Here is a 26,987-nt window from a genome sequence, read left to right as displayed (position 1 = left end):
AGCTTAGATTGTTGATTTTTTTTTTAATAAATAAAAAAATAAGATATATTAATCAAATTTTCTGCCCTATAATAATTATATTGTCCAAGTTACAGAAAATGGAAATAAAAGTAAAGTATCTACATATTTCGTTAATTGTACTAACAACAACAGGATTACAACGTGAATTTTTGTTATAAATTTAACGACAGTAGTCCGTTTTTATTATTTATTTATTTATTTATTTATTGGGTTGAAATTGTAGGTGAAAACATCAGTGGCGCATGCGCACCTGCTCTTCTCCGCCTGTCTTCTCTCCTGACAGACCGCAAATGACCTCAGTCTCCGCAATATCACACAACTTAGACTGGAGCGCTCAATAAACGGCATACCGGGAGCGATGGCCGGGATGTTCGGGAAGATATTCGTTGGCATTTATGTGGAGATAAAACGGAGCGACGGTACGTAGCATGCTCCGCTCACACATGCACATTCAGACACACCGCTCTCCATCCGGCCGGTCCGCATGAGAGCAGCTAACGTTACCGCTCAACGCAGCCGGGTGTTTTTGCTAGCTAGCAGGCTGCTACACTGTCATTCACAGGAATGTCGCAGTAAAAGGTCGGCGAGCGAAATGTCAGAGACTCAAAAATGACACAAATAGTCTTTGACACGGTGCTGCTGTGTCTGTCAGTGATGCAGACATACGGCAATGGGTCGACCTGACTGCAGGGCTGCGGGCGGGTCCGTCCACCTGCTGTCCGGTTGACACCTACCCTGCCGCCCTCCCTCTCCTTCCTCCCGTCCATTGCTTCATGGCCGAAACACCTCCGGTTAGAGGACGGGATGCAGGCACAAGTCTGCACTGCATCATGCACCATGCAGCGGTGGCCTGTTAACCAGGGCTGATGGATGGCTGATGGGGGCCTTTCATCTCCAACTGTATTTCATCTCAGTAAAAAAATCGCACGACTTTCAAACTGCTCTGTGTATTTTAATATTTGTCTGATGGCTAAGAACCCGGTCAACAGTCACTACACGCAGCGCTTGCAGTGGTGTGATTGACAGTCTCAACATCATCCTTCATCAGCCACACCCATTTAGCATATCAGCATCCTTATTTTAGGGTTTAAGTTTTCCCTGTAAACACTGAATGACTGATGGATCAGTTTATTTGTTGTAAGATAATGCACAAAATATCCTCAGGCCTAATTACTGAACATTAGCTTTATGGCTCATAAGTTGGTGTCTGTATGAGCATTGGCTCTACAGTCTGGTCCAGCACTGCGCAGGCCTAGCATCCATCTGTATCCTCTCTGCAGGACGAATACACCAGGCGATGGTCACATCACTGCATGAAGACAATGAGAGTGTGACAGTGGAATGGATTGAGAACGGAGACACCAAAGGGAAAGAGGTACATCTACCTCTGCACTCGGTTTCATTCATTATGTCCTGAAATGTAGTGATTTGTAATTTGTAATTCTCTTCCTGAATTGTTGTCAGGAATTAACTTTCAAATATGGCACCTGTCTGTAGTTTTATTTGTGTTGCTGATGAAGTGACTAAAAAGTGATTGTCTGCCAAAAAATGATAGCTGGTATTTAAACTGTTGTAAATGAGTTGCTGGCCTATAACCTGTGAAACATATCTTAATAATATCAAAGCATTTTGAGCCAGAAACAATAACCCTGTCAGACATCAGATGCTGCAATCAGTTTTGTCAAAGTGACTTTTATATACGCGTTATTTATCAAGGTAAAAACTCTTATTCATATTAAAAATGGCTTTTTAAGAGGGATCTGGCCAAAAGAGAGGCAGAAATTGCAACAAACATGACATAGTACTGTAAAGATGTTTTAAGTAGCCAAAAAGGACTGGATTGATCGTAATAAAAAACAAGGAGCAGATACAATATTACAGAGTCATGAAGATACTTGCAAAATAGGTAATTTCTTTATTTTATACATAACAGCTTAGTGAATCCTGACCACACAATATTTATCAGTATATGTTAGAGATGAAAAACACAAAGAAACACTGGAAATCACTTTTTGGAACACCTGAAAGCAATGAAATAGACATGAGTATCTTATTACTTGCTTTATCCTGGACATGTTGTAATGCTGTTGTAACATATAACATATTGCTGTACCCGATGCAGTGCACTACAAGTATCTCAAGTGTATAAGCATAAAATGCTTAAAAAAGATAGAAGTAGACACCGTCACATGACCCATAGTTTAATAAAGTCCTCATGTCAAAAGGTGAGCTTTTTTTTGGGAATTGTAATGTTGATGTTTTGAAACAACCCGTTCTCACTCCCAAAGCGTAACATTTTACGCTAGGTGACAAATCGTCACCATATTACGTTTTCGGCTACCCACCACGTTCCTAAATGACGACCTCGGAAAAAGAGGAAATATGAGAACCGTCTGGACTGAACCTACACATGTTCGCTCTTTTTCTTCAAATCGCTTAGAAACACGCTATTTAACATCATTAAAGTCCTGGTTACGGTCTGGAATAAGGTTATGGTTAGGGCTAGGGATAAGGTTAGGTTTAGGGCTGGAATACAGGGCTGGAACGTCTATTACCGCGGGAGCGTCATTGCACTGGATTCCAGCCATAACCCACCGCGTACCATAAGAACGCCGAAGGTCTCCTTTCGCGTTCCTCAGGAACGCCGCGGGACGTGACAAAACGTCGACATGTTACGCCTCGGGAGTGAGAACGCTCTGTTTGAAACCAGATGTGATAAGTAAGGTTTACCAAAACTAGGAAAGACTGGAAGATTTAGCAATACTACATTCACAAAAACAATGTAGGTTTGCTTTAAGACAAAACCTGCTTTATTGTTCATTTTAGAATCTAATTAGGACCATAATTTCATGTATGTGTGCAATAAGACCTGAAACTCATAGGCCATTTTCCCATAGGCTTCTATGCAATCAAACTTCTTTTTAAAAAGCTAAAGAATGTCCTCCTGCTGGCAACCAGAAAGATCGCAGATTTTAACGAGCTTTGTCATTGGCAGAATTATCTGAGCTTTTTTTTATGTTGGGTGTTCATTTGGGAGGCTAAGTTCACCTTTACATCATTACAGCCTTCTAAAAGAGTAGAAATATTTAAAAAATATTATTGATAAAAGATATTACGACAAATTAAGCAGTCACATACTGCAAAGATAAACGTTATTGATCATCTTTATTGATGTTCTCAGCAAATACAGCCCCTGTTGCACTTGATGAGGTGATCTTGAGCCCCTGCTTAAACAAAGATTGTAACGATAACAAAGGAATTTCTTTCTTTTTTCTGATTTAGATTGATCTGGAGAGCGTCTTTGCTCTGAATCCAGATGTAGCTCCTGATGAAGAGATACCACAGAGTCCCGAGGCTCCTGTTCCTCCCTCCAATGTTGCCAAAACCAGCAAAGTACCCAAGGTCTGCTGCTCAACACCAGACATCATTAATCAATCACTCCTATTTGCACATGACCTTTTAACAGAATATTACTATTATTCCTGATTTGAAGAGATTATGCTGTATTTATTGCTATAACATATAATTCAGTTTAGACATTTTTCCTTGCATACTTTGTGTACTCCCTTCTTTCATTCTTAATTCAACTCTAATGATTATGGTCTTTATAGACCAGACGGACTACAGCAATACCCAAGGCTGAAAATACCCCACGGGAGAACAGAGGTACGTTCTCCCACTAACAGCTCTGAGATATGAAGCTTATAATTTAATCATTTTCTACTTCGATACAGTTGGTGCTGCCCGATCATGTAAAAAAAAAAAGAGTTTATGGGAAGCAGAGTGAGTGAGGGTTATTTTCTCGGAAATTACTGTAGAACAGTTTCACTACAACTTCTTTAACTCACCTTAAAGTCAGTTTTTAAGGTGAGTTAAAGTTTTCCCAATACAAGAATTAGTCCAAGTGATTAATAACTGTAAAAGTCAAAGATAGAAATTTGTATACAACAGGGTTTTGTAAGAATGTAATAATGACTCCCAGTGTGCATTTAGGAAGAAACATCCAATAAGTGTGCTGAAATTTCTTTCTTATGAATGTTTAACTGAATTGACAAGAAAAAAAATCAGTGTTAAATATTTAAAATTGTAATATTTTGTTAGAATTAAAGAGTCATGTTTGGTTGTATTTACTCTTCTAATGATAAAATCCCCTGCTTCACGAGTCTGTCAGTTATGACAAAATGAATGGTTAAGTTTGTGCAGTCGGTTTGAAGCAGTCAGCATAGAAACACTGGCATGAACAAACCTCACAGAAAATCTAAGAGGGTCACTGTGAACACTTCTCCTGAGAATTTGGGTTTAACTTTGTATAATTTGGGTGAACTGCCTTTTTAATGTTTTGAGATGAGCAGTTACACTGGATTGTGTGCTCCTCAGCTGCCTCAGTGGGAACAACCCGGGCACGTCCCAGTCAGCACAGCCAAGCTGCGGAGCCACCCCCACCAACCATCGTTCCCCAGCCTGCCGTAAACCAGTCCCTGATACAGCAGCAGAACGGTAACACAGTCACCCCGTCTGCAAACTTCATATGAGAGAGGATTCATGTCCACATGGCTCTGTTTGAAATTCTCTGGAGGGAGTTTCCAGCATCTCTGTTGTTGTTCTCTGTAGCAGTGATGTCATGCTCCCACACAGCTGTGTGTCTAAGGGTGTCAAAGGCTCTTTCACTCGCTGTGGCTTCATACTGCAGCACTTGTTTAAGTTTTTCCTCTGCTGTTGTTTGAATGACCATAAATATGTAAATAAGATCAGGCCTTCAAATAGCACTCAAAACATAACATTTGAAAAAAGAAATACTGTAAATAAAAAGCCATATTCAGTGTAATTTTTTTAAAAAATCAGTTAAATCTAGCAAGTTTTTTGTAGACCTGCCCACCGGGCTATGTGCATACACTGAAAGCAAGAGCAGAACGGAGCCGACATCATGACACAGATGAACTCAGACACAGAATGACAAATGGAGCTTGGCAAGATATGGGCTGAGGGACTGAATCAATCAAATCACTGCCATGTGTTTTAGGAATACTCCAGGACTTTTAACACGTTTAAAATAATGCTGGTTGCCAATTAAAAAAACACCCAGGTTAGGGGGCATTCACAATTATCAACAAATTATTTTTTACAACTTATGAATTGGCTAAATGGATGTAGTCTTTATAATATAAAGTTTTAGATATTGTACATTTTACACTTGATTATTGAGAATGACTGATTTAAGGTGATGCATGCATGATGCATCTGTATAGTAGAAAAACTGACTTTTAATTCAAGATTTGAAAGTGGGACATATAATAAAAGTTGAACAAGATTAATTAAATTTATGAAACCATTTAGATTTTAGGTAAATGTACAAAGCGTAGTGTAACTACTCAGCTACACAGTTCTTTTGATTTATTTCTTTTTTTTCCCCTTTTGTTGTATGAAGTGTTTTGTCGATGTGGTGGCCAGATGACTGAGTAGGAGAATCAGCAAAACTGCAGCTCTTGTTTTGTGTGTGTAAAAGTAAATGTAAGGCATTATGAGTCAGCATCATCAAAAATAATTGTTAATGTATCAGAGGGAATAGTCCCTGTTACTTCAGCCTGTAACCATATGTATATATATTTTGATGCTGATATTTTAGGCCACTGTGCTCCTTGTTTTTTCAGCACGGAGGAAATCTAACTGTGTGAAGGAGGTGGAGAAACTGCAGGAGAAAAGAGAGAAGAGACGTCTTCAGCAACAAGAGCTCAGAGAGAAGAGGGCACAAGTGAGAACTCAAGCATACACTACAGTAGTTTACATTATACACACATCAACAAACACATTACCACAGTGTGAAGTGGAGAACCATTTGTTTGAGAATTATCTCTAGATATGAAGCTGATTTATAGCATACCTGCCAACACATGTTCCCAGGGTTTTTAAGACATCTCCTGGAGGCCACCTGTTTTACTATTTGTACTGTAACACTTCCAAAATTTGCAAAAATGCAAAATGTCTACTGTCTTCACTTTTTCATCTAAATAACTTCAAAGTTCAGTATTTGAGCCAACCCCACCACTCTAACAAACAAAAGTCCCAGATTTTCAAACCTAAATGCTGAAAGTTCTGGTTTATAGTAGAGATGGCACGATACCACTTTTTTATGTCCGATACCGATACCGATATCATAAATTTGGATATCTGCCGATACCGATATGAATCCGATATAGTGTTTTTTAATCAACAAAACTGTTTTTTAAAATATCTTGCTGCATTTTGCAAGTCTGCAAGTTCATACTCAAGTTTAAAACAACAACTACACTAAAGCTATTCTGTTATACCTGTATACAAAAAAAATATTTCATAGTTCAGCAATACTAATCAATCTAATAAACTTAGACCTACACCATCCTCACTATTCTGGTATTTTAAAGAGTACTTAGCGTAAATATTAAGCAACCTAACTAATAGGGTTCCAACTCCCAGCAACAACAAAAATAAAAAAATAAAAAAATAGGGAACCACCCCTCACGCTCCACCTCATGATGCTTAATCAACGTAATCAACCTTAATTTGATGCAGTGTGAAAAAAAATGCACAGAAATCAATTATTTTTCAAGAAATATTAAATAGATTCAACATCTTTCTTCAACAAAATTGCAGACTGCACAGATGGTACCTTCCCAAAGGAAAATGTACTATAGCTTACTAGGATATATATATTAGACTTAATAGTCACTATATACAGTAATTGACTTCTATTCATTTTACATCAAATTAAAACTTTGGGTGTCAGATAATTATTTATTAAAAGCTAGACATTTTAAATGAGAATAAGAAAGAAAAGTATGTCTTTGTGCCCCCTTTTCCCAGTTAATGCCCTATCGGCCCCCCTGGCTAAACTTTGCTAGATCCGCCCCTGCACAGTTACCAGCCGTCAGCTACGTAGAAAAAGATCCTGGTGTAGAAAGTAATATTAAATAAATTGTAACAACAGCTTATCAAGCTTAAACGTGCTGCTGTTGTTCAGCCGCTGGTTTCCTCTTTCTGGCGCAAAGTGGGCCAAAAACAAACGAGAGACAGACTCGCGACAGAAAAGCCGATCAGCTGATCATTTAAGCAGTTTCACGATTGAAGTAGCAGCCGGAGAGCGAGAGGCAGTCGCTCGTTAAGCTTAACGCAGGAATGCTTTACAAACATTCAGAGATGGACTTACACACTTGCTTTACTTCTCTCGGGGATAACTTTGTCGGAGATGAAATGCCAGGTTGCTAGCGAAGCTCCAAATGCTATCCAGACCACCGACAGGTCCCGCATGCCACAGCTGCTCTATCACGTGATGCATACTGCTCCGACGTTCTGAGGCGAGTTACGGCGTGTTGCAAGTTTTGTGAGGTGCTTTCGTGATATTTAATGGATCGGATTACATTTTTTATTTTTCTCCGATATCCGATCCAGTAATTTAGGTCAGTATCGGACCGATACCGATACGTAATATCGGATCGGTCCATCTCTAGTTTATAGTCATAACTATAAGACATGGATAATAATGCTGCCTCTCACACAACAGGAGTTTTACCCACTATACTGTTGTACTGTGTCTCTTTATAAAAAAAAAAAGGTCAACAGAATTATGCACAAACAACTAGACTCTGTACTGTTAACCCAAGATTAAATATACTGTATATATTTTTGCTTGAATATTTTGACCTTAATGCATGTGGATGTGTGGACTGAGCTTTTTTCTGTGCTTATTTCTATTGCTGCTGTAGTCTTTCACAGTGTGCTGGTAATGTTCCAGATTTGCAGTAGCAAATTATTGAAACTATAATGCATGCCATTAATCAGGTTTTTTAAATATAACCTCATGTTAAATAAGCAAAACTGTGACAATGTGAGTGAAATGAAAAAGAAAAAAACATGGATAATTATACTCCAAAAAAACAAAGCAAAAGAAACATTACTCATCAAGTCATATTAACTGAAACTGTGAGAAGATTTAATAAGCACTGTTTTAATTAATCAGTCAGCTCATGTAGCATTTAATAAAAACGTTTAAATTCTGAAAACAGCTGAAACAACACAAACTTTTAAAGGAATCAGATGCTTCAGTTTTTTTCTTTTGATTATTGCAGCTGTGTTCGGTTCACAGTGTTCTGAGCAGGTGGCCCTAGAGTTAAAACATATAGTTAGTTGGAACTAAAAATCAAAACGTGATCTACCAAACCCATTTTAGAGAGCACTGTCTGGATACAAAAAGTATTCTCAGGCTGGAAGTAGCTTCTAATCGGCTGATTTAGACAAAAGACTTAAAAGTACGTGACGTGTCACTCAAAATGTTAGGATGTTGATTTTGAATTAATTAATTCACGAATAATTGAAATGCTTCCTGAATGTTTTTATTGTCTTTGTCATTATGTGATCAATACTTTTGTTTTCTGTGCCACTGCAGGAGGTGGACGTTAATTTACCAAACTATGAGATTATGTGTATGATCAGAGACTTCAGAGCCAGTCTGGACTACAGACCTTTAACCACAAACGATCTGGTGAGTCCAATTTAGATCTGCTGGTCAGAAGGAGTCAGTAGAGAGAGAGGTACCTGAGAATGTTGGAAGAAAGGAGAAACGAGGAGGTCATATGGCCAGTACAAAGGTGTGAACCGCACTATTTATTCATGTCTTCTCATGTTTCAGATTGAGGAGCACAGGATATGCGTGTGCGTTCGTGCACGTCCCCTCAACAAAAAAGGTAAGAGCATATTTATGTAGCAGCTGTATTCAGAGAAACTGTGAAGCCTGTGTTCAAGCTCAGACAGCTAATCAAAGTAGTTTAGAATTGGAGAGATGACCCCTGTGAGGAGGTGGAAAGCCTCCCTAAAAGTTTTTTATTGTTTACATCCACTATATCAATCAGATCTGCCTGATTTTGGACACTCATGGATAGGGATGGGTATCGTTTAGGTTTAATCCGATACCGGTGCCAAACCGGTACTTTTTAAACGGTGCCAGTGCTTAACCGGTGCTCGAACCGGTGCTTAAAGAATGAAGAACACAAACTTTGTCCAAAAACCTCTCATGTTCAGCTGTTTTTTTGTAAAAAGATAACAATGTTAGTCTTCTCTGCAGCTATGTGGCATATATGGTATCACTCTTGGCTGGAAGCAGTGCTTAAACAATGGAAAAACACAAACTTTGTCCTAAAACCTCTCAGCTGTTTTCCACTTTTTCTTTGGGCATTTTAGCCTTTTTGGCCAGGGTGAAGGGAGCATCTGCCGTCAAACAAGAAGACAGCCGCATGTAACTACGACGGTGTTTGCTAGTTCACCTTACGTGCATTAATGGTGGTTAGCCTACTCAACGTAAATTACACACGAACAACATTAAGCTACTCACGCAGAGAAGAACGGCTGCTGCTGCCGTCATCATCCGTCATCATTTCTGCTACACTGGCAGGGCTAGGGGCCAGGACTCTCCTCTTCGGGTTCATGTTGCTAACTCCTGGTCCGATAACAGGCACCACACCCGCAGTAGATGTGCACGGTGTGAGGTCTTGCAGCAAGCTATCAAATACGGCGCATTTCTAGACTTTTTAAAAAACGCTATGGGTCGCCAGGCGTTTCATCAGATTCGAGGTGTTACCTCCTTTGCACAGTATCACCTTAAAGCACTTGTTGCAGGCTGCTGGGTTTGCATCTTTTGCTGTGAAGTACAGCCAGACTTTTGACCACTTCGCCTTGGGCGTTTTTAATCTGTAGCTCTGCTCTAAAAGAACGTACGTACCTGGACCCGCCTACTATCCTCGGAAAGGTAAAATGATTGGCTAGAATCCAAAGTGTATGACATCTCAGGGAAATAAAGCACCGAAATGTGCACTGCTTTTCGGTCTGGTTACTACCGTTTATGTCAGAACCGGTGCCATCGTGGCACCGGATACCGGTACCCATCCCTACTCATGGGTCATTTCTTCTGTTGTGGTGCCAATTGTGTCCATTTTAAATATTACTTCTAAAAATCTCTGAATGTCGATTAATTAAAAACAAGTAACAGGGATGTCTATAGACTGCTGCTTGTCCTTGCCCTTGTACATCATTGTAGCCTGTGTCTATAACAATGACTGTGTCTCTTCAGAGTTATCAACAAAGGATCTGGATGTGATCACCATTCCCAGTAAGGACGTTGTAATGGTCCATGAGCCCAAGCAGAAAGTTGACTTGACCCGCTACCTGGAGAACCAGACCTTCCGATTTGACTATGCCTTTGATGAGAACTCCACCAATGAAATGGTTTACAGGTACACTGTTTTTTCTTTTTTCTTCATGCTGTAGCACTTGAGTCAAATATTCTGCTGCCAATAAACACTCCACCCTGCAGGTTCACTGCTCAGCCGCTGGTTGAGACCATTTTTGAGAGGGGAATGGCGACGTGCTTTGCATACGGACAAACTGGAAGTGGAAAAACACATGTGAGTTTTTGACTTTGATTTGAGAAGTTTGGTTTTAGTGTCATAAAACCAAACTTCTCAAATTCTAACTCATGTCTCCTTTTAGACAATGGGAGGGGACTTCTCAGGAAAGAACCAGGACTGCTCCAAAGGGATCTATGCACTGTCTGGTTAGTTTCTGCTTTACTGATTATTATTATTATCATTATTATTGCTGGTCTCTCTCATTTAGGTGTGTCCTTCTCTCCCTGCAGCCAGAGACGTTTTTCTCATGTTAAAGAAGCCAAATTATAAGAAGCTGGACCTGCAAGTTTTTGCCACATTTTTTGAAATTTACAGTGGGAAGGTAAGTGTGTTATCATCACTGATCAGTTAAGCTGTATGTTAATATATAATAAAAAAAAAGGTTAAATAATTGATGAATAGAGTCATGATGAAGGATGAGACATTTACTTCAATTTACTTCAAAAATACCACATATTTATATTTAACTGTTTATGCCAATGTGCTTGATTCTCTGTAGCAGACGGGTACCTCAGTCACTGGAAAACAAATTGTTATGTTTATAACTTCTGTTCCCTGAACATATATAATGTCGGCCGCACTTGCACATACACACCCCTGTCATCACAGTCAGTCTGATAGCTGCTCTTCACCAAGCCCAGCTGCACAACAGAGCAAGCTAGTGTTTTACCTCATTCCTCTTCTCCAGGCAATAGAAGTATTAAACATAACACTTTGTTCCCTTTCAGTCGGTTCATTCAGAACAACACAAATAGCATGGAACACTGGCATTCACCAGGTGGAACATACTCTCAGTTGTGGTCTGGTTTTGCCTCCTGAGGCACCTTTGGTGCTCCATGCCAGGGAGATAGGCTCCATAATCGAGTGGGAGAGCTTATAACTTATACTGCACTTCTTGGGCAGCAACAGAGGAACTTCAGGATCTCCCTCCTCCTCACATGCAAACGTGAGCCCCTCTCCACACCCTGTGGAGGCTCATGAGTGGGCCTTTGCTCTAAGGCGACTAACATGGAACTTGACCTGAAGTAGGCACCGCTTTCTTGGCAGGGAGCAGATGAACTGTGAACCTGTAAGAGCTAGGTGCAAGCTTGGGATTCATATCACATCTGGGCATGATATCGCACGTTATTTGTATTATTTGTCAGCAGTGAGGGATTGAAATTAAATGGTGCTACTTCAGGAGGAAGTATGCTGTAAATGTTAATATTATGACAAGAATGACTTCAAATGATAAAGACAGGTAGTCCAGAAAAGTTTTTTTAAGGACCGGCTCTGATTAAAATTAGCTGTAATGAGAATTGCTCTAGGAAAGGAGGTTCATGTGCCTTGACCAGATACCAGCAGCTCAGATCAGGGACCATGTTAAACACATCTCAGCATAAGTGGCTGGTGGTAAATCATGTGAATGATTCTCATGGTAGAAGTGCTGCTAGGAAAATACTACATGGGGTAAGAACCATCAGCACAAGTAATGGAAATTAAATCAGGAGAAATTTGCCAGAGTCCAGTCCTCTGTCTTTGTGAAGCTGAGAAAAGGTTAAACTGCTAACGCTACTGTTGAGCATATTTGTGTTTGAAGGTGTTTGACCTGTTAAACCGTAAAGCCAAGTTACGGGTGCTGGAGGACGGGAAGCAGCAGGTGCAGGTGGTGGGCCTGCAGGAGAGGGAGGTGAAATGCACAGAAGACGTCCTCAAACTCATCGAAGTGGGAAACAGCTGCAGGTAAACGTGATTTTTTTTTTCACATATGGATATGTGAAAACACTAAACAGTAACAAGATTTGAGTTGGAGAACCGCTGAATGAACCCCCTGAACACCCCCCACCATGCCTCTTGCAGGACGTCTGGGCAGACATCGGCCAACGCTCACTCCTCCCGGAGTCACGCTGTTTTCCAGATCATCCTGCGTCGGCGGGGGAAGATGCATGGAAAGTTCTCTCTTATCGACCTGGCGGGGAATGAGAGAGGGGCAGACACGTCCAGCGCTGACCGGCAGACTCGCCTCGAGGGAGCAGAGATCAACAAGAGTCTGCTGGCACTCAAGGTCTTCGCTTTAGTACTACAGATATTCTGTTCTTTAGTGTTGTGCTTCTCATATAGTTGTGATTTCAGAAGTTTACATACACTCATTTTGGGTATTAATGTCATTTTCATTTTAAAGATTTCTTTGAACTGTTTATTTTCCAGGGTGAAATGATTGCACACCATACCTTTGCTAAAAAAAAAAAGAATTATACTTTGTAGAACAACAGAAAAGTCCTAGTGAAGGTTTTCATTTTTTCAAGTCCTGGAGCACATGAATGTCCTGCAAATCTAATTAACATTGACATGAGCAGTTTTGATGGTAAAGGAAGGCAGGTATAACAGTGAAAAAGCAAGCAGCAGAGGTGGTAGTGAAGGTGGATGAGTTAAAATACTCGGGGTTAACCATGCAAAGTGACAGTACAGAATTCAATTCAATTCAATTTTATTTATATAGCGCCAAATCACAACAAAAGTCGCCTCAAGGTGCTTCATAGATACAGAGAAAAACCCAACAATCATATGACCCCCTATGAGCAAGCACTTTGGCGACAGTGGGAAGGAAAAACTCCCTTTTAACAGGAAGAAACCTCCAGCAGAACCAGGCTCAGGGAGGGGCGGCCATCTGCTGCGACCGGTTGGGGTGAGAGAAGGAAGACAGGATAAAAGACATGCTGTGGAAGAGAGACAGAGGTTAATAACAGATATGATTCAATGCAGAGAGGTCTATTAACACATAGTGAGTGAGAAAGGTGACTGGAAAGGAAAAACTCAATGCATCATGGGAATCCCCCGGCAGCCTATGTCTATTGCAGCATAGCTAAGGGAGGATTCAGGGTCACCTGGTCCAGCCCTAACTATATGCTTTAGCAAAAAGGAAAGTTTTAAGCCTAATCTTAAAAGTAGAGATAGTGTCTGTCTCCCGAATCCAAACTGGAAGCTGGTTCCACAGAAGAGTGGCCTGAAAACTGAAGGCTCTCTCTCCCATTCTACTTTTAAATACTCTAGGAACAACAAGTAGGCCTGCAGAGCAAGAGCAAAGTGCTCTAATAGGGTGATATGGTACTACAAGGTCATTAAGATAAGATGGGGCCTGATTATTTAAGACCTTGTATGTGAGGAGCAGGATTTTGAATTCAATTCTGGATTTAACAGGAAGCCAATGAAGGGAAGCCAAAACAGGAGAAATCTGCTCTCTCTTTCTAGTCCCTGTCAGTACTCTTGCTGCAGCATTTTGGATTAGCTGAAGGCTTTTCAGTGAGTTTTTTGGACATCCTGATAATAATGAATTACAGTCGTCCAGCCTGGAAGTAATAAATGCATGAACTAGTTTTTCAGCGTCACTCTGAGACAGGATATTTCTAATTTTAGAGATGTTGCGCAAATGGAAGAACGCAGTCTTACATATTTGTTTAATATGTGCGTTGAAGGACATATCCTGGTCAAAAATGACTCCAAGGTTCCTCACAGTGTTACTGGAGGCCAAGGTAATGCCATCCAGAGTAAGAATCTGCTTAGATACCATATTTCTAAGCTTTTCAGGGCCGAGTACAATAACCTCAGTTTTATCTGAATTAAGAAGCAGAAAGTTAGCGGCCATCCAGGTCTTTATGTCTTTAAGACATTCCTGCAGTTTAACTAATTGGTGTGTGTTATCTGGCTTCATGGATAGAAAGAGCTGGGTGTCATCTGCATAGCAGTGAAAATGTATGCTATGCCTTCTAATAGAACAAAGAGTTCAGAATGTCCCAGAGGAAAAGCCTGCGCATGCGCTTCTTTCACCACTTAGCTCTCATGTCGACGAGGGGATGCTGCAAACAGAAAGAAAATGTTACGTATACTTTCGATTGATTTAATATTAAGACGATTAACTTGGATTCTTACACCGACTATTCCCACTCACCGATCGCTACGGAGACAGCCTGCACTCGCTTCACCTCACAAGAGAGGTGAAGCGAGTGCAGGCAAGGTGAAGTTGATGGAGACAACTGTCAGGGGTAATTTGTGACAGAAGAATAGCAGCAAGAGTGAAAGGTAAGGTGGTAGTGAGATTTGGTATGATGTATGGTTTGGACACAGTGGCACTGACAGGAGGCCAAGTTGGAGGTGGCAGAGTTGAAGATGTTAAGATCTTTGTAGGAGTAAGCAGATTGGACAGGATTTAATAAGGTGCTCTGGTTGAGCAGCTTTGAGGGGTGGGGTTTTTGGACATGTCAGAGGAGGGATAGTGGATATATGAAGCAATGGATGTGAAGACAGCAGGCAGGAGGAAAAAAGGGATCAAGAATATCTTTCAGGGGCATTTTGCTGCTGTATAATCAGAAGAACATCCATCAAGGAAAATGCAACAAATAGGCTATAGATATAAAAAAAAGCAAAAAAACAACAACTTTAAGACAGCAAAGAAGATTCTTGGAAGATTCTACAGGAAAGGAGGAGATGGAGGCAGGCAATCTCGAGAAAACCCAGATATATTCAATTGACTTGAAACAGCAAATCATCTGAGAAAAGAAAAATAGTAAATATTTCCTAGTTCTCCTTAAAAATTATTTTCAAAAATGACTATAATTAGTTAGCCAGATTTTTTGCATAATTGGGCATGGTGTATGTTTGCAGGAGTGTATTCGAGCCCTGGGCAGAAACAAACCACACACTCCATTTAGAGCCAGCAAGTTAACCCAAGTGCTGCGGGACTCGTTCATCGGAGAAAACTCCAGAACATGCATGGTAAGAAAACAACATGTACCCACTATAGACAGACACAATAGAAAGTGATTACAGATTTGGTTGCAGTTTTGGTAAATCCCTCTCTCATCTTTTTACAGATTGCAACCATCTCTCCTGGGATGGCATCTTGTGAAAACACACTGAACACATTGAGATATGCCAACAGGTAGGAAAGATTCTACTGAAAGGCAAAAAAAGGTTTTCAGATATAACATTAAGATGAATGCACATTGAGTTATAATTTCAAATTTATACACCTTCACTTTCCACTAACTACCCTGACTTTCAGGTTTTGTCAAAAGCATCAACATAAAGTTCTAAAGTGGACCTGTTATACTGATTTCAAGTTCCATAGTTTTATCTATTATACAAGATTCAACTGTCAAAAAATTCAATTCAACTTCAACTTCTCTCACTTTAAGCCAGCTTTCTTCTGATTGGCTGCCTATCACAAACAGAAGTTTGGAAAATTTGTTTATTAAGCACATTCACCATTGTAACAGTATAGAGAATTATTTAAAATTTTGTGTTTGAGGAGTTTGCATGAAACATAAAGCCAGATTTTTCTTGAAAATGTTGACTTATTGTGAGGAATATTCTTAGTTATCTGTGTGCTCCGTTTGTCTTTCTCCTCTGTTGAATGAATTCATAAAAATGTAAAATAGAAAAGACTACATAACATAACATAACATGATCCTCTCCTGCCTCCACTTGTTGATGTGTGTTTCTCTCCCCTGTCATGCATTTTTTTCCCAGAGTAAAGGAATTTGGGATAAGTCCCTCAGACATTCCCTTCTCCCAGAGTGGGGGTGGAGGAGGTCGCTCTGAGCTCTCCCCTACCTATGAGTATGATCATTTTGCTATGTCTCTTAACAGTGTCCTGCACAATTAGTTACCCCCGTATTGGCATTTCACATGAACCCAGGCAGCCGCTTTGTGTCTGTTTCTAAAAAGATCATTGAGGGTCCTAACATCATCAGTCACCATAATAATGGTGTAATCATTTTTGTAGGGTCTTTACCTTACAAGATAAAGTGCCTTGAGACAACTGTTGTTGTGATTTGGCATTATATAAATAAAACTGAATTAAATTCAGTTTAGCTGGCATGTGAACCAAGGTTAAAATGAGTTCATTCACTGTCTGCCTCACTTTACTTATTATTTACAAAGTTTTTTTTATTGCTTTAACCTCCTAAGACCCAAACTCTTCCACAGAATGCATTTTTAGTTTCTCTTTGATATTTGGGCCGATTGGGGCCCTATGAATGTAAAAACGAAGAATCACCAGATTTCTTTATTATTTTTTTTACCTTATTTTTGTTTTTAAGAAAAATAAGAACCACATATGGGGATATTTGTTTAAAATTTTGATAGAACAGTAGCTGTATAATGTCCTCGTAAGTGGATATCAGGCCCTTGTAGAGCAAAATTGAGTATTTTGGTCTAAATAACCCAAAATGTGATGTCCACATATGTGGACGCCAGGTCCTAGAAGGTTAAGTCATTCACTTTTTTTGTTAGTCTTATTTTATTTTTGTCAACAAATCCTTTTGGGGGAAAAAAAAAACAATAACAATTGTACTTTTCTATGAAGTATTACATTATATAAGTATTATATATTTTGCACTTCCATCCCAAAACACTCCAGTGAGATACACTGTTGCACTGGATGACAAATTTTTTAGTTGCTGTAAAAACTAATTGTCATTTATTGTGTTTTAAACCCACATACATGTCTTCGTAGTGCAAATAATTATTCACTAAAGCAGCAGTATCAAATATAGGGCGTGGGGGCAGAAATTGGCCCAGCACAACCTTCCCTAATGGCCATTTATACTGCACCGATGTAATGACGCAACTGATAAGCTGTTAAATGACAGAAAAGATCCTGTTCTTTCACTATCTATAGAAATTTCAATTTTTTATAAGGGGTTCACAGTAAAAAAAAAAAAAGAGGGGCATTTTCTGTCAATTAACAACACATATGACCTTCCTGTTAAAGGAGCGATCCTCAACAAAGCTGCTCATAGGGCAATGGGGTTCTCTCAGTGTTGCTGTGGGCTTTTACCTTAAAATATAAAGCATCTTCAGGAAACCGTTAATAAAACTGATCTAAAATGAAGAGTACGTTAACAATTCATTTATAAAATTATGTGCTACAATAATTTATGGCTGGCAAAAAAAATATAAAAAAATTACACCGCATCCTGATCTTTCCATTCAGCATACCATTTGACAACTGCCTCCTCTGGGTTCTGATCTTTCTGTAAGATTTGTTGGCAAAAAGTAAAAAAGAAATCGCTACATCACCTTACCAGTATCATCCAATCTATTCAATATATTTTAGCTTTGTGTCACCTATCATGATGCATGTGCCCCACTTTGTTCCATCTCTAAATCCCAAATTCAGCAGAAGTGTAAACTTTTTGGTTTTCTTTGTTCTTTAGGCTTTTTTCATCAGTCATTTGTTGACTTGACTTGTTTTCCAGACGTGAGTTCCCAAAGCCTGCATGAAGTTCTTCGTCATCATCTTCATCTTCATGTTTCTTTCTCATAACTCACAGTATTCATCACTGATTTCTTGGCATGTTGAACCACTTGTCACCGACGCGACACGTTTGTATATTTCTCATATACAGCTACACACCATTGTAGCTCACCTCTGCAGTTGTTTGCAGTTGTCATACTGTTGGTTTACCTATAGTGCTGATGTGTTGTCAGGGTGAAGGAGCTCACAGTGGACCCTGCGGCAGCCATGATGGAGAGCCATCAGGGAGGACACATCACGCAGCTGGAGGTGCTGGAGGCTCAGTGGGGAGTGGGGAGCTCTCCACAGAGAGATGATCTGAAGCTGCTCTGTGAACAGAACGTAAGAACATCTGCTGCCCACGCACGCTACCGTGACAGAGAACATCTGAACCCACAGCAGCTCCGTGTGAAAAATATAGATGCTAGGTTTCCACAAACTGACTTCAGTTGGCTGGGAACTGCTGAGCCAGATGATAACTTGCATTATTCCACAAATGTGGCCCACAGAAAACAATAATATTCAAAATACCTCCTACCTTCTCATATCTTTACTCTAGCTCCCTGCCACATTCACAGTTCAATTCAGCACTAAGTCTGCTTGCAGGTTCTTGCACAGTTACTTTCCATATAAAACTAGTTTCAACAAAATAAACAATAGATCTTGCCTTCCTCTGCAGTCACTTTATTTTTTAACTTTTATGTCATAACCCTCATTCACATTGTGGCTGATGGTGCCTCATCTGGAAAATGGTCATGGCTGAATATTGAATAACATTAGGATTTAATAAAAGAAGTAAATGAAGTACCTGTGGGTTTTGGTACATTATTATTATTTCTTGGAATTTATCTAGCATAATTGTTTTTAGTTTAAATTTGCATATATTTCCTGCAGTTTTAAATTCATAATCACAGCACTGGCTTTGTTTATTGTAGGAGGAAGAGGTTTCCCCGCAGCTCTTCACTTTCCATGAAGCCGTCTCTCAGCTGGTAGAAATGGAGGAGCAGGTGCTAGAGGATCACAGGGCTGTTTTTCAGGTACAGTAGGCCAGAAGATTTCTGTTTTTCCATTTACAGCTAAAAATAATAGGAAATTAATAACCAATTGTAGCTAATTGCTATGCCTAGCCCCACATACCTGATTGATCATTTGTTTTGAGGCATGTTAGTATAGATACAGATTTTTTCTGAACAATGCTAAATCGTTTATTATAATGGGTAAAGCTTTAGTTTTAAAAATCTGATATCCTAAGCAACAGTTCACAGCTAGCACTGGAATTCATCTACCCTATTTTCTCAAGAGGCTTTACCTTTGCCAGACCTTCGTCCACCCAAGCTATCGAGCGTATTGGGCGACAAGGTCTCTCCATCGATTACGATTTCCAGCAAGCTCTTCACCTTTATCCCAAGCAATGCAAAGGGCTTTGAGGTCATAATGGAAGGTCCGGTGCCAGGTCAGCCATGGCCGTCCCCTGCCACAACCTCCAGGTGGAACCCATCTGAATGTTTTGTTTGGCTGTCGTCCATGCGAATGATGTGCCTGGCAAGTTTTTGACGGCAGCATGCGATAATCACGCTGAGGTGAGGACGGTTGCTTCATCGTAGCACCTACTCATTGGTGACATGATCAAAGTATCGGATCTTCATTATCCTTCAAAGGCAGCACTGGTGGAAGACGTCCACCTTCCTGGTAATACTGGCCGACGCTTTACACCTTTCAGATGCACAGATTTCCATTGGGATGATGGTTGAGGCGTACTAATGAACCTTGATGTTGATTGAGATGGAGGCAGATGACCAGATATTTCACATTTGTTGGAATACCAACGAGACTTTGCCAGTGCGGCTCTTGAAATGAGTCTCTCAATCTCCGTCCCAGCCAATGACGCTGCCAAGGTATGCAAACCTCTCAACCACCTCGAGTTCTTGCCCACCGATCTTGATCTTAGGCATACCGGCCTGGTCGCTAATGTGCATGATTTTTGATTTTTCTGCACTGATGCAAAGTCCAACTTTTTCCAGCCAGGTTCGACGTTGGATGCTGGAGGTGGTGTCCATCTTCCACCAGTCATCTGCAAAATCAAGGTCGGTAAGTCAACTGATCCCGTCCAAGGTGATGCCTGCATCTGGCCTGACCAGGGCTTTCTTCATGATGAAGTTGAGGGCCATTAGGAACAGGAAGGGCGAGAGGATGCGTCCTTGCCTGACACCAGTCTCAATGGTGAAGAGATCGGTGTGGCCCGTGTTCATCTTGATGGAGCAGTTGGGGTGGCAGTAGAGTGACTTGAAGATTGAGATGAATTTTCACGGGACACCGTACAGGTGGAGGATGCTCCAAAGCAAATCTCTGTGAATGCTATCAAAGGCTTTTTTGATGTCGATGAAGTTTATTGAGAGTGATCGCTCTCAATTAACACATATCATTGAACGCTAACTGTTCGATGATGTTCCTGAGGGTGAATATTTGGTCAGTGCATGATCGTCCATGTCGAAAGCCCGCCTGTTCTTCGCAGAGGCGTTGGTCGGCAGTGCCTTTAAGTTGGCAGAGTAGCATGGTGAAGAAGGCCTTTCTTTTGACAGAGAGTAGGGTGATTCCACACCAGTTTGTGTACTCCATCATGTTGCTCTCCTTTGGTAGTTTGAGGATGACGCCTTTCTGACAGTTTTTGGGGACGGCCTCCATTCACCAACATTCATTGAACAGTTTTGTGAGCACATTTGTAACAATCGGCCCTCCATATTTCAGCAATTCTGATTGGATTTCATCCATGCTGGCTGGTTTGTTTGATTTTTGAGCTTTCATCGCCAAACAGACTTCATGTTGAGATATGGTGCCTTCTTCTACTTGAAGAGCTCCCAGTTCTTCTTGTTGCTCAAAATTGTATGTGTGGGTCAGTGTTTCCCAGAAGTGTTTGACTCAACAAGCATCCTGCTTTTCTTTGGTCACCAGAAGTTTGTCATTCTTTATTCTGTTATCTGTTCAACAAAATACATAGATGTATGAAGTCCTTCCATGAAGTCCTTTGTTGATAGCTTTAACCTGTTTAAAGCTACATCGACATTCCCAGCGAGCTGAGGAAGAAAAGACAGGGGTGTCGTGCTGGGAAGGAGCGCCGTCGCCCGAGAAGGAGACGTTATCGACCATCTCTTCCTTCTGTAATTATTGGAAACGTAAGATCTTTGCCCAATAAGATGGATGAGGTCACGTCGCTAACCTGGTCACAGAGGGAGTACCGGCAATGTAGCATCATGAGGCTAACGGAGCTAACTCCGGACACAAGCGTGACACTACCGGGATTCCAGCTGCTGCGAGCGGACAGGACGAGAGACAGCGGTAAGAGGAAAGGAGGGGGACTGGCAGTGTTTGTAAATGACAGATGGTGTAACCCTGAGCACATCACTGTGAAAGAACAACTCTGCAGCAGAGACATTGAGCTGTTAGCCGTTAGCATGCGTCCGTATTACCTGCCCCGGGAATTCTCGCATGTTATCGCGATAACAGCTTATGCGAGTGCCAAAGACTTCACGCCCCAAGGACCTCAACAGCTACAGGCCAGTGGCTCTGACATCCCACCTGATGAAGACCCTGGAGCGGCTGGTCCTGGCTCAGCTTCGGCACCTGGTGAGCTCATCACTGGACCCACTTCAGTTTGCCTACCAGCCTGGCATTGGAGCGGATGATGCCGTCATTCACCTCCTACATCGCTCCCTCGCTCACCTGGAGACCGCTGGAAGCACTGTGAGAATCATGTTCTTTGATTTCTCCAGTGCCTTCAACACTATTCTTCCCTCGGTCCTGAAGGACAAGCTGGAGAACTCTGGAGTGGACCGTCACCTCACTACCTGGATACTGGACTACCTCACCGACCGACCACAGTATGTGAGGACTCAGGGCTGTGTGTCGGACAGGGTCGTCTGCAGTACAAGGACCCCACAGGGAACGGTTCTGGCTCCGTTCCTCTTCACCATCTACACTGCACACTTCTCCCACAACTCCACCCAGTGCTTCCTGCAGAAGTTCTCTGATGACTCTGTAGTAGTCGGCCTCATCACTGATGGGGACGACAAGGTGTACAGAGGACTGACCCAAGCCTTTGTGGACTGGTGCCAGCTGAACTACCTCCACATCAACACCAGTAAAACCAAGGAGCTGGTGGTCGACTTCCGCAGGCACAAACATCCTCCACTGCAACCACTGAACATCCAAGGTATGGACATTTAGGCTGTGGACTGCTACAGGTACCTTGGTGTTCATCTGAACAACAAACTGGACTGGACTCATAACTCAGACTACAGGAAAGGGCAGAGCAGACTGTACCTGCTGCAGAGACTCAGGTCGTTTGGAGTGGAGGGCCCACTCCTGAAGACCTTCTATGACTCTGTGGTGGCCTCAGCTATCTTTTACAGTGTGGTCTGCTGGGGTGGCAACATCTCTGCCGGGTACAGGAAGAGACTGAACAGGCTGATCAGAAGGGCCAGCTCTGTTCTAGGATGCCCTCTGGACCCAGTGGAGGTGGGAAGTGACAGGGGAATGGTGGTTAAGCTGTCATCCCTGTTGGACAACATCTCCCACACCATGCAGGAAACTCTGACAGCACTGAGCAGCTCCTTCAGTGGCAGACTGCGGCACCCACGGTGTGGGACGGAGAGATTTCGCAGGTCTTTCCTCCCCACTTCTGTCAGACTGTACAACAAAGACTCCAACTGATCAAACACACACATCCACACATGTGCAATAACACTAAGTGCAATACTCTTTATCTGACAAAGTTGTATTTTTACTCAGTTGTATTAAGTATTTGTATTCTATTTTTATCCTATTGTATATTTTATTCTATTTATTCTACTGTATATAGTATTTTATTTTATTCTATTCTGTACAGTTGTGTACAGTATTTTATTTTTATTATATTCTAATTTTTGCCATATAACTTTTGCACTGTCCACTTCCTGCTGTGACAAAACAAATTTCCCACATGTGGGACTAATAAAGGTTATCTTATCTTTAGTGCAGTAATTTACAGTAAATACCATAGAATTTGCCATATTTTTATAAGGAGGAACCACGTGCCATAACATAACTTTGACCCACTTTTGCATTCATAGGCAATATGAATTTAAAACCACATAGCCCAACTCAGCTGCATCGTTTTCCCTTACAGGAGTCGATCCGGTGCTTGGAGGATGAGAAGGTGCTTCTGGAAATGACAGAGGAGGTGGACTATGATGTTGAATCATATGCAACTCAGTTAGAACAAATCCTGGACCAGAAGATAGACATTCTTACTGAGTTAAGAGGTAAACATCATGCAGTTTCCAAATTTTCAGCCTCTTTGCATTAAGAAAGTATCAATTCTACAAGTTAGTCTGATAAATGAATAACTGTAGATGGCAACAGACACACCGTTAACAAACAACTACCAGCTGCCACAGTAATAAAAGCAATGTACCGATGTTATGTTATATATTAAGCTACATTTAAAACATTTCCTCTGCCAGCAGTTCTTTCCCACAAGGAAATGAATCTGTTACTCTCCACCAGACTCAGAAACGGCAATTTTATCTCACAAAACACAGGATTTTTCATCTACTGCAGCCTTGATGTGTATATTGGTTGGTTTGTATTATTGTTCTGTTTACAGTGCGTAAGCTTCAATCCAAACTAACGCATTACAGTGCAAGAGTGCTAAGTAGTTTCTATGATAGTGTGCCATTTCCATCGACAAACTTGCAAGTAAAATTAAAATATATCTTCACATTTTCAGTTGTACAACTCAAAATGTGTTTTGTGCAAACAACTCAAATAAGTTTTACACTTATTCATATGGTAAATGGCCTGTATTTGTATAGCGCTTTTACTAGTCCCTAAGGACCTCAAAGCGCTATAGACAACCAGTCATCCACCGTCCAACGACACGAGCCGGGGCTCGAACCGGCAACCTTCCGATTACAAGGCGAACTCCCAACTCTTGAGCCACAATCGCCCTATATAGGGGTGATATTCATATTGGATTTTTAAGAACTATACCCATATTTGGTGATTTAAAAATCTGATACTTCAATCAAGGTCAGTATTGATGAGTGTGAAGTAGTCACACTCGAACGTCAAGGAAGGTGGTAGGGAAGCAGACTATGCAGACATTTTGGGTTTCCAAGGTGAGCAATTTATTTGCAGTGAACTTAATTTAATGTATAACTTAACAAAACTTTCCCCAAATCAATTCATTTAACAAAACTCAACATGACATGGCTCTGGTGACACAGCTCACCTCTCCTCTCTCCTGCATCTGGTAGAGACTGGCTTTAAATAGGGCCATCAATTTCCCTCCAATTGCCCAGCCAGTACCACTCACTCAACTGAGGGATCTAAAACTCTACTCAGGTTATCTAAAAACACAAAACCTCTACACACTTCTAATATGCACATTTACACAACTAAATGGCAGTATTAACAAAAGGAAAAACATTCAACAAATCCCTTTAAACATTAACACAAACAAAAGGAAGCATCTCTCTGGAAAAAGAAACCCCTCCACATGGTTTGACCTGATGATGTCATGTGTGACATGATCAGGACTTTAAAATGAGGAAATGCCAAGCGGGCGTTTCCCCACACCTGACACTCATGATGACTGAAAAGACAAACAGAGTAAGTATGAACAAATGACTTAATCTGTAACATAATAAAGTATAAAGAAGCATAACTTAGTAGTGATGGGCAGATGAAGCCCCATGAAGCACTGAAGCTTTTCATCCAATTGGTTCACCCCAACGCGAAGCTTCATGAAGCTTCATTTGCTCTAGCAGGACACCTACTGGACGTAAAAATAATAGCTGGCATGAATTTGAAGAGTGTGGCATTTTGCACACAGCCTGTAAATGTCAACAACAAAAGGAGTGTGTAAAACATGTATATTGTAGTGATGGCAGTATACTGTGTATATTTATCCTGGCAGTATGGGAAATGATTATTTGGAAATGCTTGAAATGGAAATGATCATTTACTGTGAGGTGAGGTGTGGTTGGGGTGTGGACAGTAGTTGTGCTTTTGTAACGTTGAGGTATGGACAGCTACACACTGAGGCTTTGAGCCTCAGTCCTGCCTGTTCACATTTTATTCTGTAAAAACTAAATTTTCACTGCTTTTATGACCTTTTTAGTGGGGAGCACATAGCTAGGATTTAATGATTTAACAAATCTTTTGAATCCTTTGTCCTCCACAATGCTAAATGGCTGTGAGTCCTCAATCACCATGCTGACCAGGTCTTCATCTATTTGAGATTGTTCTCCTGAGGAAAGACAATAAAGACAAAGCACAAATATAAATATCACACACGTAACTTATAACAGTTGTATAATATTGTTATATCATTTAGTAACATTACTGCATGCTATATTATCATGACATTTGATGGCTCACCTGGTCTTGCTCCACAATCGGTGTTCCTCTTATTCTCATGCAAAGCTCTGTAGTGCCTAAGCATGGATGTTGTTGTTATATCCCAGCTCCCTGGCACATAGCAAACACTTCACCTTGTACAAAAGTCAAGACAGCTCAACATAAATTGTATTGCACCATCAGTATCATGAAAATACATCTTCTGTAGAAATTTACATACCTTGTTGGGAGGAATAAAATCAAAATGTTCCCACACAGGGGAGGACATCCTCCTCTTCTTAGCTGGCTCCATTCTCTCCTGACTTTCTCTCCTCACTCTCATAAACCTCCAAACGGTCTCCAAACTCTCTCTAACCGCAACTCTCCATCAAACACCCACATTTTGAATGAAGTCTGAGGGGTTTATATCGCTGTCATATCTCGCGGCAAAGTTCGAACCACTTCATGAACCAGTCACGTGGTACAGCCGGGCAGCGAGGCTTCGGACGTCATCATTTTCAGCTCCTCCCATAAATGAAGCAAGCCTCGATACGCGCTTCGCGGAAACGCCCCCTCCATTACTCGACACACGCTCCGAAGCCTCGATACAGAACGTCCCATCACTATAACTTAGTATTTGTCTTAATTTGCAGAATGTTTGATTTGCCGGCAACAAAACGCTTACACAAACAAACCCGGGATAGTGAGTGAAGCAATGTTACTTGACAAATAGCAAATCATAGCAAATACATAGAAACAGAATAATGTGTACAATGTGCAAAAAAAAGGTAAACACATATGGGACAAATGGAGAGAATTACAACTGCTTCTCCACTTTGTCACAATGAGCAAATAGCTGATTATATGAAAGAAAGAAGTTAAGCTACGAATTATATGAAAATACAAGAGACCCAACAAAGACAACACAATTGTCCAGCAGAAGGATTATCCATGTTGATAGGACAGAGATAAATCTTTATTTCCTATTCTTCACCAGTTTCTGCTCTTATCCTATCATTTCACCTTCACTTTTTATAAAATTCACATTTTGCTACAGAATATTTCACAATATTTAAAAAAAAGCTTCAGCTGGTGTATCAAATTTTGTATGAGTGACGTGATTTCATGTTATCCTTAAAGACAAAGATCATCATTTAAATAGTGCCTTCTGTGTGATATTCTCTCCTCTTCCAGATAAAGTCAAGTCTTTCCGTTGTACTCTCCAGGAAGAGGAACAAGCTAGCAAACAAATCACCCCCAAGAGGCCTCGGGCGCTATAGACGCATAACATGTGCTATTTCACTGATTGGTCCTCAGAGAGGTGAAGGCCATAAGGAGGTCAGTGCTGATGAAGCAGCTGATTTAACTCAGCTGTGATTTTATGGTGTGAGTTCCTGTAAGTGTGTTTGGTTTTCCCTGACCTCTCTGCTGTACAGACTGCTTCCTGTCATCCATCCATTTGCAAAGCCAAAGAGCGTACCGCCCACGCTCTGCCATGTTCCTGTAAAGCGTATCTATAAAGTTTTTCTCTGTGTGCTTAATCCCAAGTACTTGATTTTAAAACAAAAAAAAGTTCAGACATTGTTTTAAATTATTTTTTATCAGATCAGTCATGCTCACCAGGGCAATTTTATAAACAACTTTTGCCATTTTGTGCAATATTTGGAGGAATTTTTCTTCCTGTTCTTCCTGTTTCAGCTCGGATGAACAGGGCATGTCAAGTTTGTGTGTAACATGAGCCACGTGTTTGTGTTGATACTGTATGTAATTAAGGTTTGATTGAGACAAGCCTAAAATTAACCTTATGTGACATTAACTGCGCTAAAGGGTGCACTATGATCAAGGTGTTTCAGGATACATTTACAGAAACAGTTCTTTTTTCA

General features: G+C 40.9%; 1 protein-coding gene across 2 annotated transcripts; it reads left to right on the top strand.

Annotated features, from left to right (window-relative positions):
* Positions 1 to 260: 260 nt before the first annotated feature.
* On the top strand, positions 261 to 26,987 carry LOC309710024 (kinesin-like protein KIF2A). Of its 2 annotated transcripts, XM_082539133.1 has the most exons (21): positions 261 to 440; positions 1,302 to 1,396; positions 3,304 to 3,423; positions 3,633 to 3,687; positions 4,399 to 4,518; positions 5,670 to 5,770; positions 8,438 to 8,533; positions 8,681 to 8,735; positions 10,115 to 10,277; positions 10,358 to 10,448; positions 10,534 to 10,597; positions 10,682 to 10,773; positions 12,031 to 12,173; positions 12,291 to 12,495; positions 15,090 to 15,200; positions 15,299 to 15,366; positions 15,957 to 16,046; positions 17,922 to 18,069; positions 18,663 to 18,764; positions 22,889 to 23,024; positions 26,299 to 26,987. In XM_082539133.1, exons 1-21 carry the CDS (start codon positions 380 to 382, stop codon positions 26,382 to 26,384), a joined length of 2,202 nt encoding a protein of 733 aa, XP_082395259.1. In that variant the 5' UTR covers positions 261 to 379; the 3' UTR covers positions 26,385 to 26,987. The 2 variants fall into 2 exon arrangements, with proteins under 2 accessions (XP_082395259.1, XP_082395260.1); XM_082539134.1 differs by lacking the exon at positions 15,957 to 16,046.

Source organism: Aulonocara stuartgranti (genome assembly GCF_965226115.1).
Source record: "Aulonocara stuartgranti genome assembly, chromosome: 7".
NCBI lineage: Eukaryota > Metazoa > Chordata > Actinopteri > Cichliformes > Cichlidae > Aulonocara > Aulonocara stuartgranti.
This window is presented reverse-complemented; position numbering and strand designations above follow the sequence as displayed.

Bases quoted from the DNA above. Each gene is read 5' to 3' on its own strand.
- LOC309710024 (XM_082539133.1), top strand. From the start codon at position 380: ATGGCCGGGATGTTCGGGAAGATATTCGTTGGCATTTATGTGGAGATA. The intron at 10,598-10,681 runs GTTAGTTTCTGC...CTCTCCCTGCAG, and splicing joins AGGGATCTATGCACTGTCTG to CCAGAGACGTTTTTCTCATG. The intron at 23,025-26,298 runs GTAAACATCATG...CTCCTCTTCCAG, and splicing joins CATTCTTACTGAGTTAAGAG to ATAAAGTCAAGTCTTTCCGT.